The sequence below is a fragment of the Pongo abelii genome, chromosome 4 (genome assembly GCF_028885655.2).
Source record: "Pongo abelii isolate AG06213 chromosome 4, NHGRI_mPonAbe1-v2.0_pri, whole genome shotgun sequence".
NCBI lineage: Eukaryota > Metazoa > Chordata > Mammalia > Primates > Hominidae > Pongo > Pongo abelii.
Genome location: NC_071989.2, coordinates 102,610,255 through 102,631,970, shown reverse-complemented (window position 1 = coordinate 102,631,970; position 21,716 = coordinate 102,610,255). Strand labels below are relative to the sequence as shown.

At 34.7% G+C, this 21,716-nt stretch overlaps 1 protein-coding gene across 18 annotated transcripts in view; it reads left to right on the top strand.

Annotated features, from left to right (window-relative positions):
* The window catches only part of MCTP1 (multiple C2 and transmembrane domain containing 1), a 607,542-nt gene that overhangs the window by 426,561 nt on the left and 159,265 nt on the right, over positions 1-21,716 (top strand). For all 18 annotated transcript variants that reach the window (XM_054556461.2, XM_054556460.2, XM_054556462.2 and 15 more), the window contains 5 exons: positions 9,584-9,686; positions 11,411-11,513; positions 11,868-11,969; positions 12,350-12,424; positions 14,373-14,492. In XM_054556461.2, coding sequence (XP_054412436.1) covers positions 9,584-9,686; positions 11,411-11,513; positions 11,868-11,969; positions 12,350-12,424; positions 14,373-14,492 — 503 coding nt within the window. The remainder of the gene's footprint in view (positions 1-9,583; positions 9,687-11,410; positions 11,514-11,867; positions 11,970-12,349; positions 12,425-14,372; positions 14,493-21,716) is intronic.

The following is a 21,716-nucleotide window of genomic DNA, read 5'->3' as shown; positions in this document are numbered from 1 at the left end:
AATAGGTGGGATGACAAAAGAGATTAATAATTGGGTTTGATATGCACTAGAGGTGAAGGACTATGGGCTGAGAAAGTGGTGGTCCCACTATCAATGGGAAATGAGGGAAAGAGAAATACTATAAAATAATTAATCAGGTTCTGTAGAACAAAGATTACAAAATGAACCTTTGAGTAAAGAAATAGCAAATTGCTGATTTGGCTCAGAGGGCTAGCTCTAGGATTTCACTCAGTGCTTGAAGAAATACTTTCATGATGCTAGAATCATTGTTTGAAATTAAACTTTTAAAAAATATTTTGCTACATTACAACATAATTGTGCAAATAGGTGATGTATTTTCTAGAACGAGGGATCAAGGAAATGCTACAAACAGAGACGATCTAGATTTAACTAGATTTTTTGAAAAAAAAAAAAAACTTACTACAGAGATACTTGGGTTAAACGATAGTATAGTTGGACTCGTGAATGACTAAATAGTCAAGCCTGAAGAGTAATTATTAAAGGATTGATGTCACTGGGGATGCCAAGTGGGTTACAGGGCTCTGTCCTTGGTCTAAGCTGTTCAATGTGTTTACTAATTACTTTGAGGAGGTAATTGACTGCTTCCTTATCAAAGTTGCTAGGAGGGCTACTTAATTCATTTTATGTGAGAACAGTATATGTATACAATCCTATACTACAGACAAATAATAGGCTTAATTCAACAAGATGAACATTAAAAAGTGTAAATCCAAAGTCTTTCCTGGGTACTAAACTGTGATATCTTGCTTTAACCATAGAAAATAAAGAACAGACTTTAGGATTTGAGTTGAGTTTAAACTCCATGAGAGTAAATTATACATATATCAATTCTGTTACACTGAATAAAGGTGAAATGTTGAGAGTGGACTCATCAGATATGCTGGGGTATGAATCCAGTTTGTGAATACTCTTTAAAGAAGGACATTGACTAACCAGAATATATTTTCAACTGGTATATCTGGTGTTTTAAAATCAAGCCAATTGAGAATAGTGCTGGAATGACAATAATAACAATAATAATGACAAGTAACATTTACTGAGCCCTGATCACATGTTAGACACTAACCTGAGCTTGGTGCAAGAATTATCATACATAACTAATCTCACAACAACCTTATTAGGGACTATTGTTATTCCCACTTTATAATTTGGAAAACTGAAGAGGCCTGGAGAGGTTAGTTAACTCTTCCATGATCAACACACACACACACCAGCTTGTAAATGGCAGGGCAGGCATGCTGATCTAGATCTTTCTACAAAAGCCACCGACATATTTGTACTGGAGAAAAGAAGAACTTGAGGACATATGATTTCTTTTATCAATTATCCAAAGGCCTGTCATGAGGAGAATGTAGATAAGAGCTAGCAAGGAGGGTAAATGGCCTACATTTAGGTCCAAAGAGCAAACTTCCTCCTAGAAAACTTAATCAGAAGGGAATTTATAATAAAATATTAAATAAATCACAGAATCTTTGGGGGGCAGGAAGGGCCTAAGAAAAGAGACTCTAAGTTCAGTCTCTAGAGGTTAGTACTAAAGCCACATGGCAGAACCAAGGAGTTATTGACATTAAAGAGTTGAGAAGACACTGTGACAACTGATACATGACCCCTGCTTGCAGTCTGCAGCAGTAAAATTGACTCCAGGTGCTCTCACTTAATTGAATTCTAATATCAAGTCTTAGGCTAGAACATCTGCTTCATGCAACCTAAATCACATCTACATCTCAAGCTGCAAGGGAATCTAGAAATGTCACTTTAGGCTTAATGTCCTCTATAGATCAGGAAGAGACACTAGAATGGATGCTCAGCAAGCCATCCACAGTGTCCAGCAGAGGACAGCAGATAATGAACATTGATCACATTTTCCCTATGTGATAGATGCTGTACCCTCCCTTCATGCCTATCATTTCATTAAGATTTTCTAATTACTACAGAAGGCAAATTATAGAATAGATAAAAAGCTACAGAGACATAATTTTATACACGATGTGAAGAAACATTTTCCACAAATCACAATTGCCAACAAAAAATAGATCCAAAGATTCTTGTAGAGGTAATGATTTCCACATTACTAAAACTTTCAAAGCAGAGCCTGAAGGACCACCTGGTTGCAGAGATGAGGCAAGCCCTGGATGAAGTTTTGAACTTGACCTCTAAGATTTGTTTCGAAGCCTTCAGAGTCTCAGATATTGTAGCAGGTACCAAGATAAATAACAGATTCCTGGATGAGATATTTTGTAAAAGAGAAATAAAGAGACAAAGACATTATTCTAAAGGCAAAGACTTAACAGATGACAATTTTCAGTTATTGCCTTTAATTAGCTTTTAAAAATATATTTAAAATGTTTAATCACCTAATAGAGTACTTAATTTTTTTAAGCATAAAAAAGTTATTTCACTGCAAAAGGTCTCTCCAGCTGATTAATTTACTTATAGGAAAGCTTATCTGAAGCCTCATGCTTTTCTGCAGGGAGGTCTAATTGAGTATATATTTACTATAAGTCCTAAAGTATCTAACAAGCCTTGCAAAAACAAAGGAACTTCTAATGTATTTTTATTCTCATTTTAGACCAAACAACTTTTGTGTTTCTAAGCTTGTAACGAATCACTTGCATATAGTTTCTATATTAAATATGAATTGAAAATGAAGTATTTAAATGTTCTTACCATAATTTATCTAAGCTGTTAAAAGCTTAGGCATAATTTTCTCACGGTCTCTTCTCATTTTATAGGTCCCATAGTCTCCTTCCTCTTTCTTTTCCAGTTTCTCATCTGTCTCCTTTCCCTTCTTATTCTTCTGTCATAAATTTTGAGCTTCCCAACATATATCAATATGGTTCAATTCCAAGACTCAAGAATGCATCTAGTTACACACAATTCTGTACATATTCTTTTGCAGATAGTTCTATATCCCAGGGGAAATAAATTCATATTTACATTGAGCTTTACCTATTTCCATTAGCTTTGGGTCTCAGGGCGTGGTTCAGGAATCTCTGGGGATCCCCAAGACCTGTTCAGGGATCTCTGAAGCCAAAACTATCTTCATAATAATACTAATATATTATTTGCCTTTTTTATTCTCATTCTTTCATGAGTGCACAATGGAGTTTTCCAAGGGCTACATAATCTTTGATTACTTCAGTGTTAACAGGTCATGGATTTATTATTTCTAGTGAATTAATAAATATTTTTAATGTTTTCATTTCTAACATGGGTACATTTTGATAGATATAGCCCACATAAAATCTCTTTGAGATCCTCAATAATTTTTAAGAGTTCCTAAGATCAAAATGTTTAAGAATTATTGCTGTTAGACAATGATTATCAATTAGGAGGAGGGTAGTATTGCCCCAATGGGTGTTTGGAGATTTTTGAGGGAATTTTAGTTGCCATAATGACTGGGGAGCATTCTGGTGTTTGGTAGCTGGGGTTGGGGATGCTAAATGTCCTACATAATGAAAATGTACATAATGAAAATTTAATCCTGCATTTAAATATAGATATTGATATATGTTTAAAATCTGTTTCATGATTGTCTAAGCCTAGATTGCATCCTGAAATACATAGTATTATTGATTCAAGCCTTGCAAATGGCTGCCATTTCACACAGTATACACCAAAGACCTTAAGATGGTGTCCAAGGCACTTAATTACCTTATTCCCCATTACTTCTCTGACATCTTCTACTAACCTTCCCATTGCACACCCTGCCCCAGTATCAGAGGCCTCAAGCACACCAGGCTTTTGGTCTAGCTCTTTCTCTACCTGGATCACTTTTCTCCAGAAGTGTTTCTCTACTTTTCTCCACTTTTCTACTTGGCTACTCCTTTACCCCCTTCAGTTCTTGCTCAGACCTCACCTTCTCAATGAGGCCTATTCCGACCACCCCAATTAAATCTATAAGCAGTGCCCCTCGTCTACCCTCTCCAAACCCCTTTTCTTACTCTATTTTTTTCTGTTTTTTTATTAACACATAGCACTCTCTAACATACAATATATCTAGTAACTATGTTCGGTACTTATTCTCTTTCTCCTCCATTCCCACTATAAGTAAATTTGAAGACAGCAGACACATTTCCCTTTTCTGTTCATATGGCCTGACACATAATAGGCACTCAATAAATATTTGTTGAATAAATCAATGTATGATTTTATTGTCAACGACTTTCTATTTAGTCCTCCTTTATAATACGGTTCTGGTATTATATTAAAATTTGAAATTGTGTGTCAGTCAGTTTTATTCCAGGATAGTAAAGAGGACATTACAAAATCTTCAATATGAAAAAAAAGTATTAGATCTAGTAGGTTGAAAGCCACAACTCTAGGGTGTCAATTTTCTTGCCGTAATGAAATCTGCTTCATGACTTAGTGAGAAAAAATAAGTCTTATTATTATTATTCAGTCCCAGACTCAGACCCAGTGGGGACCTAGTTAAAAGTGTGAGTTAATGTAATTCTACCAATCAGGTGTTTGAAATATGTTGAGGTCAGTTGATGGAAAAGGATAAGGTCAAAGCCCATCTCCAGTGATAAAAGGAGGATGGAAGATGTCTTCAACATATGCTGCTTTCTGTTCTGGTGGACACGATGGAATTCCCTCAACTATAACATTATTATATGTTATGATTGAAATTCCAGTTTCTATAAGGGATAGATGGCAACCTTGATTATATTTTTTAAAAGATTAAAATATAGTCATTTCAAACTGTGGCAACTGAGAAAATTAAATGAAAGAACTTAATTTGTACAAGGTAGGCCCAAAATAAAAGGCCCCCATGGGTATGAATTGCTTTCCATGCTATTGTAAGCCTTCTGTGTTTTCAGACATGGCAACAAAGAGGTGATCACTGGGTCCCCATACACACACATTTTTATAACACATCACATCCAGCAAACTGTGCTACTTGTCAGCAGCAAAATGACCCTGGACAAAGCCCACCACTGATGGATCAGGATTAACTCTGTATTCCGGGAGCAAGAATATCATTCAGTATCTTTTTAGTCACTTTAATGCTCAAACCAGTAGTTTGTACAAACTGAAGTCATCCACTTGCCCACAAAACAGGTAGCAAGTGAGCAGGGGCGGTACAGACTTTCCCACAGTTCTTTATCAATATGTCAGTGTTGTGACCTCAAAGAGCAAGGAGTAAGAGTGAGAGAGAATTAGCCAGTCAGTGCACCCCATTTAATCCTTGGTGCCGTTTTGAAGATTGCCAGAAAAGACACCCATTGGAGACAATTCTGATGTTTGTTTTATTGTTGTAGAAATGACTTTTCACCCCTAAAAAAGGATTGGGACAATAGAATATATGCTTTAAATTCTGTTATAGAATCTGTTTTATGAGTTAGGGTGAAAGAGTCTCTCAAGTGTTAATTCTAATGGGAGATTTAAAAAAAAAAAAAAAGATCCATAGGAAAAAATACCCCTTAGTATTTAACTACATTATGGATAAAAGTATGAGTCTTAATGTAATATCTTTATATATCTAGTTTATAGTAGGTAACACATATCTAGGTTTTTGTATTATAGAGACTATTAAAGGAATATACAAATACATTTAAGCAAAATATTCCTCGTCATAAAATGTCAGCCTACTTTTTATGTCATTATCCTTCGCTTTTAAAAGCACTGTGATAGAGCTGTACAATCACCATAGATCACCAGAGTCAGAGCCACTGGAAAAGTCTTTGCTCCCTTTCCCTCTTTATGTTCTGGAGTTATAGAATGGCATGCCTCCTTCTCCTTGCTCCTGTTGCACCCTTCACTTACCTTTATTACAGCCCTTACAACTCTGCATCATAATTGTGTATTTACATGTCTATCATGTCCTCTAAACTGTGCATGCCGTGAGAGCTGGACTATGTCTTAATCATACTTATAATTCTGGAGTGAGCAGAGCGGCCACTCAATAAGTAATGAATGCTTCAAAAAGCATTCCCATTTCTCTCTAGAAAATTGTCAACATGGAAAATTGCCATGTCCTCAAGGAACGCTGATTTCCTTCCTAGCTGTCATGGTGGTTAAAGCAATCAATCCCACAGCCCCTGCCCTCAACCAGCACTGCCACCATTTCTATTTTCTATCCAAACCAAATTCTCCAGTTTCTAGCATTGCTAGGGAGAGGGATTGACTCTTTTTAGCCGAAATAATGGGGCTTCAGGAAGAGCTAGTTGATACCCACAGATCTGCTTTAGTCTTGTGACAAAAATGAGTGAGAGAGGGAAAATAGATTATATAATCTGTGTTCTCATATATTTAGGCTCTCAAAAATTATCAGAAACAAAATATCCTTCAACTTTGGATGCTGCCTTCATTCTTTGCACTTCTAGCCACATGGTATTGAATAAAAACATTACAGAGGACTGCTTTATACCACTGTCTGGAACTTTGCAGAATATAGTGCACTTTAGAGACATCAACTTCATCCTAGAGTCAACCCCACAACCCAGGTACTCCCAGCAAGCAGAGCAGCCTATCAGAGGGCCTAAATGGAATGATAAAAGGATGAAAGGAAGGAATAATTAAGGAGATAATTAATGATTAGGTCCATCACCAGTATTTCTCTGATTGGTTTTGTTTGTTTAAGTGGCAGATAATCAAAGCTGTAAAATTTAGGCCTGAAAAGCCAGTCATTGAAAGGATTATTTAGCAAACCAGATAAGCATATTAACTATGTGTAGTCACTTTTTAAAAATACAACTGTAGTCCATGCTTTTTAGCAGTAAGTTTACAGAATTTAATGTTGTACATTTACTATTATTTTGGTTGAAACTGCTGTTAATTTTTAATTGCCCTTGAATCATGCAGTGACAGGAGGATACTTCCTAAATAAGTCAAACATAACATAGTGTGGAAAGACCTGATGTTAGCATCCATTAATGATAACTGTAAAAAGATAACTTTTTAAAAGGAAAAGATGAATAGAAAAGTAAACATAAAATTGCCTGCTTTCTACTTAACCTAAACTTTCCTCTTTGTCAGATTCTAGAAATATCTAGTCTGAGCACCTTGTTGAATGCTTATTCTCCTTGGAAAAAGAAAAAAAAAAAAAGAACTGACTTGGCTAAGCTCAGTGAATTGTTTTTCAGCGTCAAATAATAGTAGGAGGGTGTATTAGGTGATTAAATATTGACATCTGCAAATCCTGTTGATTCTCCCTTCAAAATATATCCAGAATCTAACCACGTTCCACCACCTAGATTATTGCGATTGTCTCCTAACTCTTCTTCCTACCCCTCCATTGTCCTTTCTCTACCTTATTTTCCCAATAGCAGCCGTCAGAGCTTGTCACTCCTCAAATCAAATCCCTCAAAACCTCCCCCATTAATGAGAGTTAAAGCCAAGTTTTTTCAGAGACCTGCCACTCTCTCCAGACCTCTCTGTGTCACCTACTACCACCCCTCCAACCCCCAACCTGTCCCATCTCCCCAAAACATTCCTCCAGCCACACTGGCTTCCTGGATATTCCTGGAAATGCCTGGCACAGCCACTTCTCTGGTCTTTCCACTGTCGGTTCCTCTGGGTCACCCAAGGCTCACCTCCTTCATTTCTTTGCCTGCATGTCACTGTCTTAGCACGACTTTCTCTGCAGTCCTTTTAAAAACTGTATATACATACCAACACTCCCTTTTACCTTTCCCATCTTTATTTTTTCCCATAGTATTTATCACCTTCTAAGATACTATAAAATGTATTTATTGTCTGTCTTCTTCTTCAATGTAAACTCCATGAAGTCAGGGATTTTTTAAAAATTGTTTAATTCACTGCTGTTTCCCCAACAAATAGAACACTGCCTGCTACATGGTAAGTAATAAATATTTGTTAGTTGACTGAACCGACAGTCAAAACATTACCCAGCATTTCCTATGTGTGTGACCTACTACCTACCTAAGATGTGGCACCGTTATTTTGAAAGGTGTTGCCTAGTATCTTACATTTAACTCTGTTTGGAAAACTGTTTGAATCTGCCTGTTTATGCTTATATCTGAATTCTATGGGAGAGAAAATAAAGTTGTTGATGTGCCACATAAAACCTATTGCAATGTGTTTTAATGAACAAAATATTCTTTTTTGAACACTATCTTCCATGGGGTGTGTGAGTTGAAAATGAGGGTGGTAACATGTAGGCAAGAGGATAAAGACGATTGAAGGAAAAAAAGATAATACAGATCCTAAGCCAGAAGTACAATTTTCACCAGACCTTTAAGACTTCCAGTTCTCTATTCTTTATTTAAAATTATTCCCAAGACCCAAAATTGAGAAGACTACCATGATGTTAAATTATGCAATTATCCTGGGTTATATAAGGCCACTGAACTAACACACACATATTAAATCTCTTTTTTTAATATAAAGTTAATAAATTAAAGGTGAGTCAAAGTTTGTACAGCTCATTTTAAGAATTGCAGTATGGAAAGTAAATACACTGCTGTATGGGAATACATAGCTTATCTGTCACTGATAGCTAATGAATTCCTTCCCATTAAAATTTAATAGAAAATCTTCAATGATATTTAAGCTTTTGCAGAAGTGTAAACTACTGTGACTACAATTCACAATGCATTTAAAACAATTATTCTTTATCATTAAAGTTAATAATATGCACATTAACCTCTTATGTAGTCTAAATCAATATTGTAGTTTAAAAGATATGACCTCTGGACAGCTTTGTCTAAATATTGATTTCATTGTCATTTGTATAAGGTATCAAACAAATTACATGCTGCACTAATATCATTAATGCTGCCCCCATAGAGCCTCTGACTTTATGGGTTCTTATAATACAGGGCATAACATTACAAAAATATTGAGGACTTCACAAAATGTAATTGCCGAAAGGATGAGATTTGAGTATGGCAGAACAGAGTTGTAATAAACAGATGATAACTTCCAAATCCTTTATTTTCAGTGAACAGAAAAAAAAAAATACTGCTCTTTAACATGCATATTGGTTGTTGATGTTTAGTTTCAAATGGTAGATTTTTTTTTCTGCCTCAGAGGGTCTAATTTATCTTCTTGTGATGTCATAGATATCTCAGAAGAAAGTAACTCAATCTTAGTCCAATTAAAATATTATAATTTTGCAATATAGTAGTTTTTCTAAAATAAACTTGATTAGAAATCCCTGTTACGAGTTAATAGTGAATCAGATGAGTTGAAAAAATATATGCCTTAGAGTAAAGGGGCTGAACTTTTCAAACGGCTCTTACAGATTTCTATAAAAACTGATTTAGGGATAGACATGCATCACATTCTCCATCATAATTGCCAGTTATAGAATTATTTTTGCTTTAAAAAATTGCAAATTGAAGTGCCAGCTATATAATTTTGTCTCTTTTACTTTTTTCAGGCTCTAAATTGCTATGAATCATAACAATTGCTAACATCAACCAGTTATATCTAACTCTATTTTGATGGTGGTTTCTATTTTTAATTTTTGAAATTGTACTTCACTTTTTTGTTTACTATAAAACTTTTTGCAAAAGAGATATGGTCATGATCTTGGCACTGTGAACTGTGGGTGCTATGTACACTAAAAATATTTACCAAAAATCTCTTGTAGGAAAAAGTGACCCATTTTGTGTGGTAGAACTGAACAACGATAGACTGGTAACACATACTGTCTACAAAAATCTCAATCCTGAGTGGAATAAAGTCTTCACGTTGTAAGTAGGCATTTCTTTGGGCTCTGAATCCAAAGTTGTGTTAAATTTGATTTATTTTTGAGGGTTTTAAAAACATGTGCGTGTTTATTCTTAACTGATTCACAACTCAATGCATCTGGCCTGCCTTTGCTAACAACAATGAATTTTCCTCCTACCTTCCTGAAAGTGAAACCTGGGGGAAAGGGTATGGCATTTTCCTTTGTTTTCACAGACATTTTTTAAAACTGTGCTTTTTATATGATTTGGCTAAGGATTTTGCTTCCATTAACTGAATCACCATACCGCTTCTTCCTTTTATACTTTCTATTGAAATTCTTTCCAATTGCATTGACACCAAGGAAGACAAAGCTCTATTTGTTCCATTGCTGAAATCTGCAAACAATCCAGTCTCGAATTCGGCAGATGCTTTAGTTTTGGTTCTTTTCATTTTAGCACAATGAGAATATTAAGTATTGTCCTAGATACCAAAATACCCTATGAGTTAATTTTCCTTTTGTTTTAGAAAGTTTGTAAACCTTTTCAGTCATACACTGTAAAAGCTGCCAATGCTACACTATAGTAACTCCTAAGTTCGGTTTTTTAAACAGGGCTTTTGAAATGAACTCTGAACAAAGGAAAATTCTCCAAACAGAAGTACTTCTTTAAAGTTTTCTAACATTATTCTATTTTTTTGTATATGAAAAACTGTGAAATTCTTCATCAATTTATTATGTCTCTGCTTAAGAGCCGGTAACTAATCAGCTTTAACTGTCTGACCAATTTATTTTTAAGGAATTCCACATTTTTATAAGAGATAAAAGCCTGGTCAGGAGACTTGTACTCCTAAGACAATTGCGGAGAGTGTTTTTCTCCAGAATGCATAACTGAATGAATAGGTTTGATTATTATCAAAGCCATTAATTGATTGTGCCCTGATAAAGCCTCTCCTCACATATGGTTGCAATTTTTTCAGTAATGAAGATATTCACTTTATTGTTTTCTCTTAATTCATGTTTTCTTGGTAAACAGTTTGATCAAAGAATAAATGCTGTCAACAATTTGCACTTATTTTCCAGAAACAAAAATATGAAGAGCTCATGCAGTCGTTTATTAACATATGTTGTCTTTGGAACATAATGGAACACTGCTTAATTTCTAAATTCCAGGGTGGTACAATAACTATATGTTACATTTTCTCCATTCTGCTTTCTGTGCTTGTTACTTTTTACTATAAATCTAACAGAAACTAAGTCAATGATTTAGTGAGAGCTATAAACAAACAGGAGATGTCCTATTACTATAAAAAAGAGTAATTACATAAAATATACTGTAACTTTTGCTGATATCAAACCTGGTGGTGTTTTATGTAAGGATAATGGGAAGGTATGAATTGTGATAATCAGAAGAAGGGAAAGTCTAAAAACTACCAGTGCTACTTCTTGATTTTTTAAATAACTTATTCTGTGCCCATTCAGATGGGAAATTATATTTCATTAAAAAATGATAACTTGAAATTACAATGGTGTTGTTTAAAGTTACAGATAATAGAACCATCACTGTAGTTGACTTAGGTGCATTATGGGAAATTCTGTCAGATACCAAGCTACCTTGTGTATGTGTGTATGCAAATAGCATGCTTACAAACACACACAAAATCAGCTGGAGCTATCTAAATTTTCAAAACTATTCTTGTTGTTGTTTCCTACTGATGAAATCTTTTTTTCTTACATATATTTATTATGCAGCAACATTAAAGATATCCATTCAGTTCTTGAAGTGACAGTTTATGATGAAGATCGGGATCGAAGTGCTGACTTTCTGGGCAAAGTTGCTATACCATTGCTGTCTGTAAGTTTTATTCACCTGACACACTGTTCTGTGTTGCTTTTGCTCATGGAAAAAAAAAAAAAAAAAAAAAAAAAAGAAAAGAAAACTCTCAGCTCTGTGTCTGTCATTTCTCAACCAAGGTCTGTAATAAGAACACTAAAAATTTTAACATACTCAATTCACGGCCATGTTGAATCCCATGATAGTTAATTTTTCCTGACAGACTTGATCCTGGTAATGAACAGGTACTTGTCAGAATTGCCACAGTTGTTTTGGGTTCTCTGTCAGTTTCAGCAGCTGGGGGTCAAAGGTCACTGAGGGAGTGTATTCAGTAGAGACCGCGAGACAGACGGCTGTCATGTCCTTTTCCCGCAGATTCAAAATGGTGAACAGAAAGCCTACGTCTTGAAAAACAAGCAGCTGACAGGGCCAACAAAGGGGGTCATCTATCTTGAAATAGATGTGATTTTTAATGCTGTAAGTCTTAACTTTGGCTTTTTTGTACTGCTAAAGAGTTCAGTTTCATGAAAGCTTTTGTTCCTGATTTGTAGAGAATTTCTGTCATTCCTCATTTTCTCTAAACCTTCATGTGTCCTGGAGAATACGCTTCTGCCACTGCCTGGCACACCCACACTTTCTGTTATAGTTGGCGAATGCTGCTGCGGTTGTGTTCTGGCCGCTGCCTGCCGGCATAAGAAAGGGAAGCGCATGCATGTGCAACTGTATACATTTATATTTTATGAGCACAGCAGCCAGGACTTTGAAACTTTAGAAATTGTTGCAAATTGAACCGCGTGAAAAACTTGTAAACATTTGTAATATATTAATCCATAACAGACACATATGTTGATGTATAGGTGAAAGCCAGCTTACGAACATTAATACCCAAAGAACAGAAGTACATTGAAGAGGAAAACAGACTCTCTAAACAGGTAAAAAGCAAGAAAAGATTAATCCCTCTGGGAAGACCTGATTATATCTGTAAAACATCTAAGTAAATTCAAATAAACTTTAAAGGTATGGAGGGGGGGAAGACTGGAATTTTTGATCATCTACTTATTGAAAATGGCGCTTTCTTTCATTCTTTCTAATTCTTTCTTCCTTCCTTTCTTTAAAAGATCAAATGAGGACAATACCAAACTAATAAATTGGATGGGGGTGGTCAGAAAGGAAAGGGGATACTGTAGGTGATGCATATAATGGATATGTATTCCTGCGTTAGCAAAAGAATGATCATTTTGAACACAAAATGCAATTTGATTGCCATGGAATGTGTAAATGAGAACACCAGAAGCTGAGGTTCAAATATATGTCCAGACCACCCACAGGTTTGATGCAGGTGTGTGTAAAGCGAGCCCAGTATAAGCTCTTCCCTCTAATCCAGATGCGAGGAGGCTCCATCTTCTAAGGGAAACCTTCCTGCTAATTAGATTTTAACTATGATCTTCCAGAAGTAAACTTTTATTATTTTTAGCTAAGAAAGTTAGAATCAGGAAATATGATTTTTCTATCATGAAGGGAATTTAAATTGAGCGTGATATCTATTGCTTATAATTTTAAATTAGGCTTAATATTAAGTTTTTAAAAAGTGCTAAACCACCCCTTTTAAAAACGTTTACATCTGATTCACAGAACTAAACTAAAATGTATTTGTTACAGCTAAAATGTTTACTGAACATATTTATGCCTTGAAATATTTAATAATTTTTGTAATATTAGAAGCCTAAATATATTTTTACTCAATAAATTCAGCAAAACAATGGAGTATTTGGTGGTTTAAAGGAAGTATGTGAGTTACAAATGCAATATCTAAGTAGAAATGTAAATAACATTTCACCACAATTATACATAAAAGTAATAAAACTAGTTCTTAATGTAAGGTGATGGGGCAAAGAAGGAAAACTAAGAGATAGACTCTACTCTGCCAGCAAGGAATTTCAATTTTAGCAACGTGTTAAAACTGGCATGCACATACATGTATGTATATTTACACATATGTATATTTTTTTACATATGACCTCAGTAAACTTTACATAGCTACTTCCTTAAAATATCAATAGGGAGTAGCAAAATGTTAACTTGCAGACATATAATCATTCTATTATTAATATAGCTGTGGTAATTTTTTGAACCATCAAATTATACATGGGCTATTCTTTTTTACAGTTGTAGTCATGCCTTAATTTTAAATTTTAATTTCTAATTATATCAATTTTCCTATACTTGTTTTAATAAGAAATTTTGTAAAGCACTTGGTTACCATACATTTTTCCCTACTTCCAAAATTATGAAAAAATATTGAGAAAATACAGGTTAAATTTATTGTGAGAGAGATACAGATATAGATGATAGATAGATAGATAGATAGATAGGTGATAGATAATATGATAGAATGGGAGGAATTCTACTAAAATGGTGAAGATATTTTGTTGTCTATAAAAAAGCAATTCTAGATAGGTTTTTCTATAAGACTCTAAATAAAAACATTCCAACTTCACTTTGAAATGTCTTGAAATTAAACCATTTGATGAATCTTAAAACCGCAATAAGATTTAAGAGTTTAAAATTAATAAAGGTGCATAGTATGTAAGTAGCAAAAAAAAATTTTAGTCTGTTAGAAATTTTTTTTTCTTGTGAGCAAAGGTAGTCCAACCTACATGTTAACATTATTTTAAAAATTGTATTTAGTTAAGAAGGCAGTTCTTTCCACTTTCTCAGAAATAAATTCTTTAACTTGTGAGCCAAATTGTTTGGTATTTTCTTGTAACTTTATTAACTTTCTGAATCCTTTTTAAGTCACAATAAGCTTGAAGAATTTTGCAGTATATCTGATGGTTTTTAGTCTTGCAAATTATAATAATATTTTCATTTTCCTTACAGCTGCTACTAAGAAACTTTATCAGAATGAAACGTTGTGTCATGGTGCTGGTAAATGCTGCATACTACGTTAATAGTTGCTTTGATTGGGATTCACCCCCAAGGAGTCTCGCTGCTTTTGTGGTATGATCATACTGTATTACTTACATTGTTATTCATTAAATTCAGTAATCATAGCTGCATGTTTCTGTGGCTATAGTAACAGTTATGTTGATGTGGCCATTTTAAAACTCCTATTTTAAGACTTGACTGGACAGATTTGCCGTGGGCAGGAACCTGATGGATTGTACAAGGTCTGAGTCTAAGAATACATTTTCCCCCCTCAGATTTCCGGAACGCAAGACATCTCAGCCAATGTATCATTTTCTCTGTGACAGTTAAAAAGTAAAATTTTACATATTGCATAATTCCAAACCCCAATAGGACAGCCAAGAAAAGTTCTCCATGTGAAAAATAGTAATAATCTCGGCCATTCTCAATTTGATTTTATTTGTCCTATAGTTATTTTTTTTCAAGATATGAAAATCATTGGTAGTAGAATGCTACCAATGCTACTTGGTAATGCTTTAACATGTGATTCAATTGGAAGTGGATGTGACCTATTTAAGAGATGTTTTATTATTTCTGAGATGTCTAGCTTTTAAAAAGTCACAAGTGAGAATTCGATAGATCCAAAGGGTCCTTTAATATGTTCATCTTGTGGCCTTTTACTTTGATTATTTAAAAACTGCTGATGAGACCAACTGGCAGAGCTAGAAAATCCAAAAGAATACTTTGCTCTGAGCTTTAGCTGGGATTTTCTTCTCTCACATTATTTTGGCTTATTCAGGATTTCAGTTTGAAGTTTAAGTAGAGTTGTTCTTTTGAAATCCTTTATTTTATTTTCATGTTTGTTCAAATATGAGTACCTTATGCTTCCTTATAGTTAGTTGCCAGTTTAGCAGAATACGACTTTATTATGGGGGCTTACAAGAAGAGCCTTAATTATAGTAACAAATCAACATTTTAGTATTACCATTCAAATGAGTGTATGCACATCTGTTTAGTACTTTGAGCTCTGTCTTCCTCTCAGGCCTTGTATGGGACTTTCATTAATGTCTGAGCACATGGAACAAAGAGTGTGTATGTCCCTTTGTGTTGTAAGTTACCAGAAAGTTAGGCAGCCTGCTTCCCATAGACATGTTGTTGTTTCCCTAAAGAAAGCGATTATCATTATCATTAAGTTTTAGAAAAAAAACTCTCTCTCTCTGTCTCTCTCAATATTCTTTTTGTAGCTCTTTCTTATAATAAATATATTGTGGTACTATTAAGCAAACTTTATTCTGATTTTTCCCTAGCCAGGAGGTACTTTTACATTGATGAGAAAAAATGACACTGAGCTTCCGTGTCTATTTTAGAATATTACTTCCAGGTTTTATGGGGTCGTATAACAGATGCAAAAAAAAAATTGTCCTGTAAAGATCGTGCTGCCATTTTTGATTCACTCCTTCCAAAATCATTCCTCACAGCTGTTTGTAAAATTTGAAAAAACCAGAAATGTATATAATTGTATTATTTGTTCAGCAACATTCATTTTGAACACTTTAGCATTTACAGTATATTGTGTAAGTCTTCATAAACTTCTGACTTCTGGAGGTCACTCGCGTAAAATGAAATTCAAGATGGCAGCCTTTTTTTTGCAATTTCCTTTTGGTTCTTAAAAAAAAAAAAAACTCAGGCACTGGAATTCTGACCAACTTAGGTACATTTATATGATATTACTTGAGTGATTCGACTGTAAGGGGGTCAAATTTCACTGGAGAAGAAATGTAATAATATTTCTCTTAGCTGGTAGTCAGTGTCTGATGGATTCAGTCCTATGAAACACAAGCCGAATGCCAAGAGGCTTGCAAAAAAAAAAAAAAAAAAAAAGAGGGAATCAGGCATAGTAAAGGTGGGAAGGGGCCTGCTGACACGGATGGTGAAAAAAGAGAACACAAACTACAATGTGAACACACAGTAAGAGTACTTTGGAGAAGAACCCATAATATTACCTGTGTTTCGCTGGGAAAAAGAAGCTCTGAATCACATTCTGTTGAATGTGATTAAAACAACTAATAACAAAATCAAATGTCATTTATTAGACCTGCACTGGGAGTTCTATAAGAATGGGAACCCTGCCTTTTTAGCCTAGGACTCCAGCTTCATCTGCACAGTATCTAGCACTTAGTAAGCTCCCAGTATAAATAGCTGACAAAATCAGTTGACCAATCTATGAACCGATCAGTTAATCTGAAATTTTTTCTTATGTGGAGAAACTCATTCTTCAATGATGCCAGATAAATAAGGATTTGCTCTAATGAAGCTAGTTATTAAATCATGATAAACATAGCTTAGTACTATTGTAGCAAATTTTCCTGGAGTTTCCATTTATATTCTAAACTACTTCATAATTCCTTATCAATCATTTATTCTAACCTCTGATTAAGTTCTAATATAAAAATATCCTTCCACAATAATGACAAAAACAACCACTAATATTTGTTAAGCACTTACTATGTGTCAAGGAACTGTTTTACATGCATTAGCGAATTTAATATTCCCAACAACCTTATGAAGTAGATAGTGTTAGTTTCCCAAAATACAGAAGGAAGAAACTGAGGCACAGAAAGGTTAAGTAGCTTGCCCAAGGCCACACAGCAGATATGATTTCCTTTCTAAAAGAGCTTTTAAAATACATATACCTTGTAATTTTAATATCACAGCAGCTCTGAACAAAAACTACTTGGGATATTTATTCATCTTGTAGATATTAAGTTATATATTTAAAAATGAAATGTTTCAAAGGTTTCATTGCATAACTAGAGACATTTTAGGCCTGTTTATTGAAAAGAACAGCTTTCCATTAGGAGAAGGGTATGAACAGTACCCCATTATTACAAACACATTGTTCCCATCATGCCCTGTTGATGGATCATGGGTCTATTATCATAATATTGGTTCTACTTGGCCCACATTTTATAAATGCCACCGCCTCACAGAGCACAGGCATTTCTATCATTATGTGGCTTGGTTTTAGGCCCAAGTCAGTAAACTTTATAATGTTTAAGTGCCTTTTCTCTATTCTATTTTAACTTTTCTACTTTACTATCCAAAAATAAATGTAGAATAATGAAATAAAAGTAAAAAACAATCTTTTTTTTTTTCTTAATCCCCATGTCGATTGAAGTAGAGAGCACAAGAAATGCAGGCTTAGGACAGCTCCAGCTTCTTTAACACTACCTCTGTGCCATAGGGAAGAGTCAAAGCCAGCTGATGATATTAGAGATAGGCATTGGTCTGGAAGGTGATGGATAAAATATAAGCAGATACGTTTCTGGGCGTGTGCTTATTTTGTGTGCAATGCATTCGGTTTTAAAATTTTACAGCGAATATTGTCTGCCTAAGAATGAACACAGACATGTGTGGTGCAGAAGGCACTGCTCGTCTTTGGGAATCATCTATTGTAGACATGGAAATGTCTCATAAATTGGGCCTAATTTTCATCAGGCTCTTGACCAGACATTTGTGTTCTTGTGGATGTCAGTGGGTGCAACATGGGGGAAGAAAGAGTGCACATTTTCTCTTTCTTTTCAGTACTGTCATTTCTCACTGTAATGAGCACAAAAATAATTGGACAACTGAGCTATCAGTAAAAGGACACACTTCAGTGTGCGTCAAAGAATTATTTTACAGGACAAACTTTAATCTTTAAATGTGATTGTAGATAATTTGTGGTACCATCTGTCCATTTGGAATTGTTTTAGCCTTTTCTGTCGTTATACAGTAAGTGCTGCTGTGTTTAACATTAACATTTGATATTTTACACATTTAATTTCTGTTCTGCTGTGTGGTCCTTGGGGAATGGAGCTCTAGTGCTACATGAGAGAGACAAAGTATTGATCAGTTAACATTTCAGCTACATTTATGTATGTTGCAAAATTAATGAAAATGCCAGACAAAAATGTCATAGTGCACAAAAAGGTAGAATTTAAATTTGGTACTTTAATGAAAATCTTAAGATGTGCATTATCAAAAATGTCCTCTTGCCTTTAAAGTACAATTCCTAACAGAATAACTAAAGGGAGACACATATTTTACTTAGAGGAACAATGAACATGAATTATGAAGGGATGTCAACTCCTCAAAGTACCTTGTGTTCCAAAAACGGCATGTTTGAATGTTTGACTGTTAGTCATAAAATACATTTCTTTCTGTTCATATCTGGAGGGCTACTGGCTTCAGCCCTCTGTCCTGAGCAGCCTACGAGGCAGGTTTCCTACTGAGATTCTCTCCCTAGGTTTTCCTTGGTATTCATGTGTTCCTTTTGTGTCAAAACCAAGAATTCCTTCTACGGCAATTCATCGAAGCCACTCTGGTTCATTATTTGTTGTTTTCTGGGTCCTTTTCAAATGCCTAGTTTTCCTTTGCTTCCAGATAATTTGTGCTCCACCTTTATTCAATCCCTATTTTAGTAAAGGATCATATTCGGGACAACAGCTACTCCCAGAAAGCTGGGCCATTATGCAGAAGAGAGAAAAAACAAAGATGATGTATGCAAAGAATGACATGAGGCAGCTCTGTATAGCCAAATGATTTAAAAAAAAAAAAAATGGAGGAAGCACAGCAAAGGAGGAGGAACTGGAGTTGCAGAGGCAATGGGAATGTAATAACAATGACCAAAGACAATAGGCTCCTGCAGTACGCTTATCATGTACTTCCTTCTCGTGCAGAAAGTCTGCTGCTATTAAACAACTTATGGATTTTTAAAAAGTTATTACAAACCCTAAGGACATCTAAAGTGGCTTTCATGATCAAGGATCAAACAGGGAGAATTGCTTAAGAAGAAGTATCAATGTGAAAACAAAGGCGTGTCTACATCACCTGTAGTTTAAGTCTTAATATTCACATTAAGGCACAGTGAAATGTAGGATAATTACATTGAACATATTGAAGGGCACTTTAAGTTTACAACAGAAATATCTATTCTGAAATTTTAAGAGACAATAGTACTACCACAGCAACAAAATTACGCTTCAAGTCTATGGCAATTTTCAAATGATTTTTATAGAAGAGTTTTTGTTGTTATTGCTACAATTTTTTTTTTAGCGCTAGCAGAGAAGTTGGAAATGTTCTAGATGTAACTTTTGTTACCTTCTCCACAACAGCAAAAGAGAAGTACTCCTGAAAACCAAAGAAACAAGTACAAAGCCAAAATGATCTACAATTGATGGTCTTACTGTCATACTCATGAATTTCCCTAGAATTTTGTAAATATAAACTCCTAAGCCTTTTTGCCCATCTTTCTTCATGTATGTTTCCTCTGACATGCACACCTACTAAGCTTACAAAACAATACTTCCAATTTAATCTATACAGATTTAGAAGCTACGTTAAACATTTTCTCACAAATGTGCAAGTAAGGGAAGAAGAAAACCTATATAAAATTTCACTGATTTAAAAGATTATATATTTTTAAGGTTGCCCTAACTTCCTTTTGAGGAGTCAAGAAGTATTGACAATTAGAAGATTCTCGTGCCACAATTTTCTTTTCAGTAAATAGATTGTGCACCCAATTCATCTGGACATGCTAGTACATCAAATTGCTACTCAAAATATACATTTTCGCCAAATTTATCTGAACTCCAGAGAAGAAATTTTTTTCCAACATTGTCCAAAATTACATGAAAAATTGTAAATTAGGTTTTCCTAAGCATTGCCTTTCACAGTGCATTACATATAAATTCCTGCAATTATATAAAAGGCCCCCAAAGAGTGTAAGGTACAAATGAGCTGGGTTTCAGGTTTGGTCACTATTGGCTAAAATCAACCCTGAATCTTAGGAAATATAGCAAACCAGATAATAATAGAACAAAATATTTTCTCTAATCTTTCCTGAGGAGTGAGGCTCTAGTTCAGTTTGTGGGCCTATTTAATTGTGAAGTTATTTTTGTTTTGTTTTTGTAGCTGCTAAATCTACAATGCAACACTTGGCTCAAATCAGTGCTTCGTTCTCTTTAAATGATGCCAACGCCCTTTTTTGTTTATTTTAATAGATGTCAGCAAAAGGGCTTTCTGCTCTTGGAGGGAGATAATCACATAAGCCACAGGGTCTGCTACTCTCTGAAAGGCGTATTTCTCCTAGATTTTATTTCATATTTACAAGAAGAAGAATTTAATCCCTGTAGAGGTCACACTCATGTTTTCTATGATCTCTGCTCTTCTGCCTTTGTCCTCTAACATGGAAAGTAGTAGAATGCTGTAATTTTGAAAACTTTTCTTCTGTGAGTGATTTGGGGAAAAGGAAATGATTTCATTTTTTCTCAGGTATAGTGCTATTATGCTATGTTATAGTCAAAAAATTACAAATATCACCAGCATAATTATGATACCATATTGAATCTAAGAATTAGCTTTCTCATGTGCCTCAATGGTGCTATCAATAAAAGTTGGGGTGGTGGAGGACACCAAAGCCTCGGTGTGTTTTTTCTGACTGTATACATGCTGCCCCACTTCACTTCAAGCTTCCTCCTTGCATTACTTATCTGGTAGTTTCAGCCCCCCAGACTTTTATAAGACCCTTTAAAAATTGTTACATAGTCAATATTTTACAACTGAGTTGACTAAGGATCAAAAAATTATAAAATAATGAATCAGAGATGTCTCACTACCTGTTCTCAGATTCCTAAACCAATGTTCTTGTCTTCCGAAGGATTTTCTACTTTGCAATTGTGATTTCAATTGTAAAGGACAGACATGCTGAGCAAATTGGCAAGCCATATTCCATTGCAACATATTATGAAATAAAGTACTTTGCAAAGGAAAAAGTTTAAATAAATGATCTAATTATAGAATTTATGTTAGTAAAATGTTGTAAAATAGGAATAATAACTCTTCTGAAGGGTTTTAAATTATAACAGAGATCTAGTCATTAATATGCTTTAGTCATTAAGTTCACTTTCCAAGTGTTTTCATTCCCCGTTCTATCAGGTAAAAATTAAGAAATAGGAGCAGAATGCTTGCTGTTGTACAATTTTCCTGTGTTGACTAGATGTGCAGATATTCGTTACAATTATGTGTTCGTTAATTTACCAAGCAAGAAGCTAACCTGAAATGTTAAGGAAGTTGTTCCCATTTTACTTTGCCCCTTCTCTTGCCATCATTTATCACATTTTAAATTGTAGTAAGAATTGGGACAGACACAGCAGGCTTTACTACAGGTGGGTCCATGAGTGATGACTCTGGTGCATCTTGTACTTTGCTGTGATGACAGAGGTCCAACACTCAGCAAGTGGTAACACTGAGAGATCAATAACAGAGTAGTCATCA